The following is a 10,216-nucleotide window of genomic DNA, read 5'->3' on the forward strand; positions in this document are numbered from 1 at the left end:
CATCCATCCCTCCCTCCATCCATCCATCCATCCATCCCTCCATCCATCCATCCATCCCTCCCTCCATCCCTCCATCCCTCCATCCCTCCCTAACTAATAAAAAGTTTTCTCTTCCTGCTCTCTTGAGTCTTCATGGCTCTGTAAAACAGGAAATCTATGAAAGACCTGAAGTTTAACGACATCCTGAAGCTGAATTACTTTAATGCATTAATTGTTTCGTTTAAAAAGAAAATACTAAAGTTAAATCCCAGCCTTTATGAGTCTAATGCAGGAGTTTAATTAGTGAAACCTAAAATTCACAGCATGAGACATGATGCTGAGTTCAAGAGATCGAGATTTTAAAGTTACCTTAAAGAAACCTTAAAGATCAAAGATTTCTGCATTTTAATAGATTTTGCCATAAACTCTGCAAACTGTTTTTCTCATCAAACCTTCTGGCTGTTCATGTTTTGTCTGTTGGTATTTATGGTTCCCATGGAAACCAGATGATTTAGTAGTGGCTGGATAATCTTCTGTTCATGGTGTCGGCTGGAGCCAGAAACATGGAGACGTTCCAGATCCTGTTCCAGACGGACAGATTCCTGACGACTGTCTGCCGTTCCTCTGCAGCTCCATGGACTCGTCGTCATGTTGGGTCCTTCGCTCTTCCCCTGCGGTCGGCTCCGGACCCGGCCTCTGCTCCGCCGCCTGCTCTCAGAGTTGTGGTCCGCCGCCGGCGGCCCTGCGCCGTGCAGGCGGCTCGGCACCGGGGGCAGCACCCTGCAGCCCGTGATTGGCCAGGACTCCATCGAGCTGCTGGGCCACTCCTACCCCCGCGACGACTTCACCAACATCACGCCGAAGATCCTGGCCAAGGTGGGCTTCCACCTGCAGAACCAGCCGTACCACCCGCTGTGGCTCATCAAGGAGCGCATCAAAGCTCACTTCTACAGGTGAGACCCGACGGACGGAGGTCCAGCTGCCCGGCGGACCAGAGCTCTGGAGGAACAGATTCAGGAACAGACCGGAAAAGCCTCAATAAATGCTTTAAAGACTAGAACAATCGGGTTTGGTAGAACAAGCTAAAGTTAGCGGTCAACCAGGTCCAACATCAGTGTCTGACCTCAGAAATGTAATTCTGGAAGAACGATGAAAAATGACAGGAAACGGAGTTGAAACTGTAGCAGATTGGGCCGACGTCAGGCTGAAGCCAGAGGAAGATGTTAAAGGGGCGGTGTCATGTTTTCCAGGCATAATCGGGAAACTGTTAAAAATAAGAGTTTATTCATCCTGTACAGGGTTAGGGGTAGTTAACCCTGCCAAACTGTCACATATTGACATTAAAAATAACTTGGGTTGTTATAAAAATGCTATGTATATCAAATATGACTTAGAAGAAATGTTACTTCCTGATTTATCACCTTGAATTTGGGTCTCTGTCTCTTTAAAAACTCCTGCTGTTTCTGAAGCTCCGCCCCCAGGAAGTCGTGCCAACATGGCTCCTCTGTTAACCCTTTAACGTTTTTACCAGCGCTGATACCTCCAGGTGTTGGACTAGTTCAGTTTGGGTTCAGTCTGGAACCAAACTGGTACCGGTTTGGTCCCAGTTCTGACCCGGTTTGGTCCCAGTTCTGACCCGGTGGTCTCAGTTCTGACCCGGTACCGGTTTGGTCCCAGTTCTGACCCGGTACCAGTTTGGTCCCAGTTCTGACCCGGTTTGGTCCCAGTTCTGACCCGGTGGTCCCAGTTCTGACCCGGTACCGGTTTGGTCCCAGTTCTGACCCGGTACCGGTTTATAGCTCTCTCTCCTCGCCTCCATCTTTCCTCTGCAGCTCGTACGTCGGTCGCTGGGGGAACCCTCTGTTCTCCGTCCACGACAACCTGAGTCCAGTGGTGACGGTGGAGCAGAACTTTGACAGGTCAGAAGCTTCCTGACGCACCAACTGGTTCTGGTTCTGGTTCTGATTCTGGTTCTGGTTCTGGTTCTGGTCCTCCACATCGACTCCACTGACACTGAAGCTGGTTAGATGTTGTTGATTGGAAGAATGTCGAGAAAAAAGGATGGATGAGGGAAGCTGGGTCCAGAACCAGTCCAGAACCAGTCCAGAACCAGTCCTCTCTGTCCTGCAGCCTGCTGATTCCTCCTGATCACCCCTGCAGGAAGCGAGGCGATAACTACTACCTGAACAGGTGAGCTGCTCCCTGCGGTGCCACGCTGACCCTAACTGGTTCTGACCCATTTGTCCTGCTGCCTCCAGAACCACCATGCTGCGGGCCCACACCTCGGCCCACCAGAGGGAGCTGGTCCGGTCCGGTCTGGACGCCTTCCTGCTGGCCGGAGACGTGTACCGGCGGGACGAGATCAACGCCAGCCACTACCCGGTCTTCCACCAGATGGAGGGGGTCCGACTCTTCTCCGACCTCGAGGTTCTGACGGCGCCGTGCGGCGGAGTGGACCGGGCCACGGCAGAACCTCTGACTGTGTGTTCTGCAGCTGTTCTCCAGGGTCCGCGGTGGCGACGAACTGAGCCTGTTCGAGCGCGGCGGGCGCCGGACCGCCCAGAAGCAGGAGAGCCACAGCCTGGAGGCCGTCAAGCTGGTGGAGTTCGACCTGAAGACCACCCTGACCCGACTCGTCACACACCTGTTTGGACCAGGTGAGGCCAGCCGGGCCGGGCCGGACCGATAAGATCCTCTTCAGCGACCTCACCCTCCTCTTCCTCCCCTCAGACGTGGAGGTCAGGTGGGTCGACTGCTACTTCCCCTTCACCCACCCCTCCTTCGAGATGGAGGTTCGTTTCCAGGGCGACTGGATGGAGGTGCTGGGCTGCGGCGTGATGGAGCAGGAGCTGCTGCTGTCGGGTCAGAACAGCCGACTTGATCCACACGACTGTTCAGATCACTGCCATACAGGTCATCGTTAGGGTCACCAAGGTCATCGTTAGGGTCACCAAGGTCATCGTTAGGGTCACCAAGGTCATCGTTAGGGTCACTAAGGTCATCGTTAGGGTCACCAAGGTCATCGTTAGGGTCACGAAGGTCATCGTTAGGGTCACTAAGGTCATCGTTAGGGTCACCAAGGTCATCGTTAGGGTCACCAAGGCCATCGTTAGGGTCGCTAAGGTCATCGTTAGGGTCGCCAAGGTCATCGTTAGGGTCACCAAGGTCATCGTTAGGGTCACCAAGGTCATCGTTAGGGTCACCAAGGTCATCGTTAGGGTCACGAAGGTCATCGTTAGGGTCACTAAGGCCATCGTTAGGGTCACTAAGGTCATCGTTAGGGTCACTAAGGTCATCGTTAGGGTCACTAAGGCCATCATTAGGGTCACGAAGGTCATCGTTAGGGTCACCAAGGTCATCGTTAGGGTCACCAAGGCCATCGTTAGGGTCACCAAGGTCATCGTTAGGGTCACCAAGGTCATCGTTAGGGTCACCAAGGTCATTGTTAGGGTCACCAAGGTCATTGTTAGGGTCACGAAGGTCATCGTTAGGGTCACTAAGGCCATCGTTAGGGTCACTAAGGTCATCGTTAGGGTCACGAAGGTCATCGTCAGGGTCACTAAGATCATCGTTAGGGTCACTAAGATCATCGTTAGGGTCACTAAGGTCATCGTTAGGGTCACTAAGATCATCGTTAGGGTCACTAAGGTCATCGTTAGGGTCGCCATCCAGCTGGTGGTGAACTTCAGCTGGATGAACTGACCCGTTTCCTGATCCGGTCATTCGGTTATTATTCAGTGTCATCAGCATAAAAATCTTCATTTTCACTCAAGATGTTTGGATGACGTTCAGTAATAAAACGGTAACTGGGACCAGACCAGAGCCCTGTGGCTCTCCGCTACGGACAGAACCTGATTGGTGGATGGAGTCTGCACTGTAAAATATGGTGGTTGTGTCAAACTGATAAATGGTTGGTTTGCCAGGCTGTTTCTCTAAAGCTGGATCATATTTTTATTAGGCTGCTTCCAGAAAACTCAGAGTTTCTATTGAAAATATGGTCTTTTAATCACAATCACACTTTGTGCCTATTTAAAATTATTTTGCTCAGTTGGACATTCCTTCAGGACGTCCACCTGTCCCCCAGGTGTCCCTCCCTGGACCCGTTACCTGTCTGACCCTCCCGCCCTGCTTGCTGCCGTCTCTCCAGGTGTATCCGGTCCGTCTCTTCCTCCGCCTGCTCTCTCGCTGTCAGGCGGCTAAGTGCTAAACTTGCTGCTTCGCCCTTGAACAAAGCCGCTCCGCTCGGCGCTGCTTGTTCTAATCAATAAAACATTCTTAAAGACGCAGAGCGGCCGGATCAAACCGCCGCTCTGTTTCCACTGACACGTCGACGTGTGGAGGCGGGCTGTCGGCCCGCTGATGGCCGCTGTGCAGCCAGCAGCATGCTCTGGGTTCTAATGAGAACGGAACCGCTCGGAGCGGACCGGGTCCGCCTCTTTAAGACGTTCACGTCGAGTTCAAACCCAGAAACAGGGAGCAGATTAAATGAGACAGGAGTTTCAGTGTGAGATAAACAGCCGAGGAGTTTGGACTGAATGACATGAACCGGACCGACGTCTGGCAGAGCTTTCCTGTTTTAAAACGGCGCTCACAAGAAAAATAATGCATGAAACTGGAACTGATCGAACAAAATGAACTCTAATGGAACAAACTGATTAGTGCGTCCAACAACGTTTTAGGGCCGTTGTGGATGGAAACAAAAGCAAATCACCACCAAAAATTAACAAATGTTTAAGATAAAAACTTTTAAATTTCTGGGTTTGACAAGTCGCCGGGTCTGAACCAGAATAGGTTCTGTTGATCTCCATCAGGCCGAGGCAGCTGTATGCTCAGTGTTCATGAACACAAGTTGCAGCTAACACCGAGTCCCGCTCCGAGTCCCGACCCGAGTCCCGACCCGAGTCCCGACTCCAGTTCCTCTCTGACCCGTTTCTCTGCAGCGGTCTCTGTGACATCATCACTCAGCTGCTTTGGAAACATCGATTTTCCCTGAGTAGTGCCTGTCAGGCTCCTTTCTCACCCAGATGTTTGTTTTCTCTTCCAGTTTAAACTTCCTCCTGTCTGTGCAACCAGAACATGCATCATAGAAACATTTTATGAAGATATTACAGCTCTGAGGCGTGACCTTTGAACTGGCCATCAGATTACTGAGATGATCAGACTTAACCTGATAGCATTCTGGCTAGCGCCGGCATAGTGAAAAATATTATTTATTTGCACTTTCTTTGTAATAAATAATTAAATTCAAAGCAATGGTGGGAAGCACTAGCTAAACAATTAGCTGCACTAATCCTAAAGCACTGACTATAAGCATTAGGTATGCTAGCGCTAAAGCTGAACACCAACATGGAGTTAGTGGAAAAATGTCAAACTTTATTCAACTAAAAGTTTAGAAAAATACCAAGTAGCCAGAAAAATTAATTTCTCGTGACAAATTTCTTTATTTTCCACAATTCCACTTAGCTGGAGACAGCATACTTTAGCTAAGGTTGAGGCTCTAAGTGTTTTTAAGTTAGCAAAGTTGCTAAAGCGCTAACCTACAAAATTAGCTACACTGTAGGAGGATTAGCAGGATTTCTCGTAACAAATTTCTTAATCTCTCACAATTCCACTTAGCTTGGTGCAGCGCCTCATCCTTGGCCAAAGGGCGCTAAATGTTTTCAAAGTTAGCAAAGCTGCTAAAGCGTTGAATGGAAGATTAGCTCCACTATTGGCGCATTAGCAGAGGAAGTGAGCGTACCACTGAAGACGACCAGCCTCTTTCACTGAGCTGTTGTTTTTATCCTTGAACTGTTTCTGTGTTAAGTGTTTTTGTAAAGCATTTGTGTTTTTCCTGCGGTTTCATCATCGCGGCTTTAAGGTTTACATCTGACGTGTGTATCGGCTGGACACTCCGATCATCCGAGTCCTCATTCACAATCTGCCTGGAAAACCCTTACATCCAGTTAAAGTCACTCTGCTGACAGTTTACACACACACACACACACACACACACACACACACACACACACACACACACACACACATCTCTGTTCTCATTTTCACTCTTTCAACACTCCTCACCCTCTCCACCTCCCATACGTATCCACTGCGGCAATGTGGCTCGTTGCCTTGGAAACCACTCATTCACCCCCCCATCCCACACCAACCCCATCCCCAACCAGCATCACCCCTCCTCCATCCACCCTACACACACACACACACACACACACACTTCTTTTCTGCAGCACAGAGGAGACAATAAGGCAGAAGTGGCAAAGACGAGGGGAAGTTAATGTGATGAAGAGGAGGGAGTGATGAAGAGGAGGAGGGGGTGAGGAGATATTAATGGGACGATGAAGAGGAGGCTTAGATGGGTGGCAGGACCTGATCTCCACAAGGAGGCGGAAACAGGGGCACCAGTTGGTGTTGGCTGGTGTGTGTGTGTGTGTGTGTGTGTGTGTGTGTGTGTGTGTTTTATTTAATGGTGGGAAGCGTGACGGCCATATGTTTTGCCGGAGGCTCGTCCCGATGAGGGAGAGGAGGGAGTTAATGAGAGGAGGAGGAGCGTGATGAAGGTGGTGAAAGTTGGCTGAGTATTATGGGATGTGTCAGAGGTTAATGTGCTAATGGATAAAAATAATTTAATATAAACTAAAACTCAACTCCTGATGGTGATTAAGAAGAGATTTTCCTCCATAACCAGTCAGCTTCCTGTGTGTTCCTGTCATTACCAGTTAATCACCAGTTGATGGAAACCAGTTCACTGCCAGNATCAGCCTAGTATTACATAAATACATTAAAGAGAACATAAAGTGCAAATTTTAATAGCTTTAGTATTGGTGGAATTTCCAATAGTTTTGATATATGTTTGACCTCATTGGCAAAAATGGAAAGAAGTGTTTTTTTATTAGTGTAACAGCATTTATGCATGTGCCATTTGGCTAAGTATATAAGATTAATAATATAAAAATGTTTTTTCAGCTGTTGGATAGTTAATGAAGCAAAACAATACATGTTCAAAAGAAATGGAGACATACGGTTGAATAGAAGCAGAAATCACAAACAGAGAGGCCTTTGAGGTTAGGGTTATATCCCAGCTTGATAGGACGTTCCTATATAGACTTTGACTAGGCTAGAAAATTAATGGGAGTCTGTGGCACATATATGAAGGGAGTGGGCTAGGGCCACCAAACATGGTGGGCACCTGCAGAGGGCTGGAGGGAGTATACACTCTAAGTTTGATCTAATGAGCACTTATACTTTTTCAGTTATTTTGAGTGAGCAATTTTTCAAATAAATGGGGTAAATGGCAGCTACTGTATGTGAAGGGAATATGCCACACCCACCAAACTTGGAGGGCATGTGGGGCCCCTCCCACAGACTCTCTGTGTCAAGTTTGTTCCCCCTACTACATTAAGTTTTTGAGTAATTGAATTTGCTCAAGTGTGCAAGTGGCTTTTCGTCGTCCATCCATTCTCTAACACCCTTGTCCCTTAGTGAGGTCAGGAGATGCTGCTGCCTCTCCAGCTAACGTTCCCCGAGAGGCGGGGTCACCCTGGAAAGGTCACCAATCTGTCGCAGGGCAACACAGAGACAGAGAGGACAAATAACCATGCACAGACACACTCACACCTAAGAAGAATTTATAGAAACCAATTAACCTGACAGTCATGTTTTTGGACTGTGGGAGGAAGCCGAAGAACCCGGAGAGAACCCACCATGCACAGGGAGAACATGCAGACTCCATGCAGAAAGACCGCAGGCTGGGAATAAAACCCAGAACCTTCTTGCTGCAAGGCAACAGCTCTACGAACTGCACCACTGTGCAGCCCTCTGGCTTTTTTTTTTTAAATTTTTTATTTTTATTTTTTCATCTTTATTTTCTAAAGAACACATAACACTGGAACTGATTAAATAAACAAAACAACCAAAAATAAAATGGATTCTCAGTCTCCATTATCAAAAAACGTACTTAAATAAAAACTAAACAACATGAAGCCAAAGTGGAAATAAATACTAGTGCAGATTATGAAGTCTGTATACTGTACTGCCCTTCAGTATCACTAGATTTAATGGGCACATCCGACCACCTAATGCAGTAGTTCACACTACACCATGTTCTGCCCCCATTTTCCCTTATAACAATCTTGGATCGTTGGCCGATCCAAGATTGTCGCTGCTGATTTCGTAACCGATCATCCTGCAGTGTGATGTAGATCGTCGTGGCTCCGATCTAAATCAGGGTTTTTCCCCGACTGGGAGTTTAACGCTGAATGTGACAGGTAGCCAATCAGAAAGCCGGATTCTCCTCCTGCTTTCTGAGGGGAAATTACGGAGGGGAATCCCAACATCGGAGATGATATGTGGAAACAACATTAATGTTTATTCAACATTTCGTACAAATATAGAAATGACAAGGAGAGGAGTTGGAGCCAAATTGCTGCCGCAGTTGATAAACCCGGTAAGTTTTCAGCTGTTCTTCGTTAACGTGACATAAAAAGGTTATAATGATTTTCATTCAGTCAGGACTTTACGCTGACTCTAGCCACATGCATCACAGGTAGATTCTAGTAAAGCATTGATTAATGCCTGGTTTTAAAATTAGTTACTGGACTTGTAGCCATTATTTTGTGCCCATGTGGCTGGACACCACACGGCACGACGAACCCGATCGAACCGTTATACCCAGGATTTCTGTCGGCTAATGTGTCTCAGGTTTTGAAAATCGGCCAACAACTCGTGTGTGTGAGCTGGACATTAGGAAATGAGGAAGGGAGGGTCAGTGCAGAGACCGGAGCTGAGCCTTTTTCATTCGGTGTCATCAGCAAAGAAAAAGGGAGGAAGAGACGATAAAGCTGATAATTAAAATGAAGTCGATATGTTTAATTTATCGTGCGATTTATCGTTTATTGCGACAGGCCTAGTTCATATGAAAATTCAGTGACAAAAACACAAAGTTTCTCTAAGATGTAAAATATTTTATTTTCTGTAAATGATTCTAAATCAGATTCACCATATTTTCCAGAAACATCACTTTGTTTACATCCATTAATAAAAAAAAACAGAGACAAGGCTTCATGTCGTCTATCTGTACACAGCAGAGCCTGAATAAACCTCATATTTACACAGCGGCAGATGCCTGCAGCCTAAACTCTGGGTGAAGTAACAGACGCCTGTCCACACAAGGGAGTGGGGGCGGGGGTGCTCTAATCTGTGTCTGACTTTTTACTTATGGTACAGATATTTACACACTGCCACACTGGACCTCAAATGCACCGCAGTTTTAGAAAATAGCTTAATTCATTAATAAATACAAAAAGAAAAAAATCTCTTATTTTACAGGAAACTGATGAGGAGGAGGAAGAGGGGAGGACCAAGCGGTGGAATCAGGTAGGTGTGTGTGTTTGTCATTTAATGTTTAGTGCAAGTTAAAGGACGACACATTCGCTTATTTCAGTGGTGTTTACACTCACATTTACAACCAATTTACAGTGAGGACCAGCCTCTTAGTAAGCTCCGCCCCATCAGCACAGACTCCACCCTCTCCAGATTATAAATGTGTCCCATTTGTAAATTCATTAAGTATAAACTTTAGTTCCTCTGATCTAATCAATCAGTTTTATTATGGTGTCATGCTAGCTCTGCCCATAGACCAGTGATGATGTCATGTTAACTCCGCCCACAGTGCGCCAGAGGCCTCCATGCTCTCAGTTCATCCATTTGCGGCAGTTCACGGCTCCACAGTGACACGGGATCTTGTGCTGGTCATCTTCCAGGTCAAACTTGTAGTCGTAGCATAGCTGAAGGGAGCAGAGCCAACATGATGAGCCAATCACATTCAGGCTGCCTGATAATGGACAGATTGTTGCATCGACTCTACCTCCTCTCCTCTCTGAATGCGTCTGCAGGAGCTGATGATGATCTTGTTCTCCTTCTCCACCGTCACCACCTCAGTGATGCAGTTCGGAGCACATGAGTGGTTGATGTACCTGTCGGTCACCCAAAGACCCGCCCCATTCCCAGGTGAGCACAGAGCAGGCGCTGCCAGCAGGCACTTCGGATCTCTGTCTCTTACCTTGCCGGTCCTCCGGTGATGGTAGCGTCGATCACATAGTCGTTGTCAATCCGAAACATGTACACGCCCCGGTTCTGCAAACACCAGAACAGATGATTTACATGAGCTACAAGACCAAAGCAAATCAGAGGAGCTGATCAGTTAATTCTGATCAGGGCACATCCAATCAGATGAGGGGAG

At 47.5% G+C, this 10,216-nt stretch overlaps 1 protein-coding gene across 2 annotated transcripts in view; it reads left to right on the plus strand.

Annotated features, from left to right (window-relative positions):
* Nucleotides 1-578: 578 nt before the first annotated feature.
* Nucleotides 579-10,216, plus strand: part of fars2 (phenylalanyl-tRNA synthetase 2, mitochondrial) — a 68,129-nt gene continuing 58,491 nt past the window's right edge. For both annotated transcript variants that reach the window (XM_007540529.2, XM_016665084.1), the window contains exons 1-6: nt 579-932; nt 1,812-1,898; nt 2,110-2,169; nt 2,238-2,406; nt 2,474-2,636; nt 2,710-2,841. In XM_007540529.2, coding sequence (XP_007540591.1) covers nt 628-932; nt 1,812-1,898; nt 2,110-2,169; nt 2,238-2,406; nt 2,474-2,636; nt 2,710-2,841 — 916 coding nt within the window. In that variant the 5' untranslated portion in view covers nt 579-627. The remainder of the gene's footprint in view (nt 933-1,811; nt 1,899-2,109; nt 2,170-2,237; nt 2,407-2,473; nt 2,637-2,709; nt 2,842-10,216) is intronic.

The sequence above is a fragment of the Poecilia formosa genome, unplaced genomic scaffold (assembly GCF_000485575.1).
Source record: "Poecilia formosa unplaced genomic scaffold, Poecilia_formosa-5.1.2 Scaffold547, whole genome shotgun sequence".
In the NCBI taxonomy this organism is placed as follows: Eukaryota; Metazoa; Chordata; class Actinopteri; order Cyprinodontiformes; family Poeciliidae; genus Poecilia; species Poecilia formosa.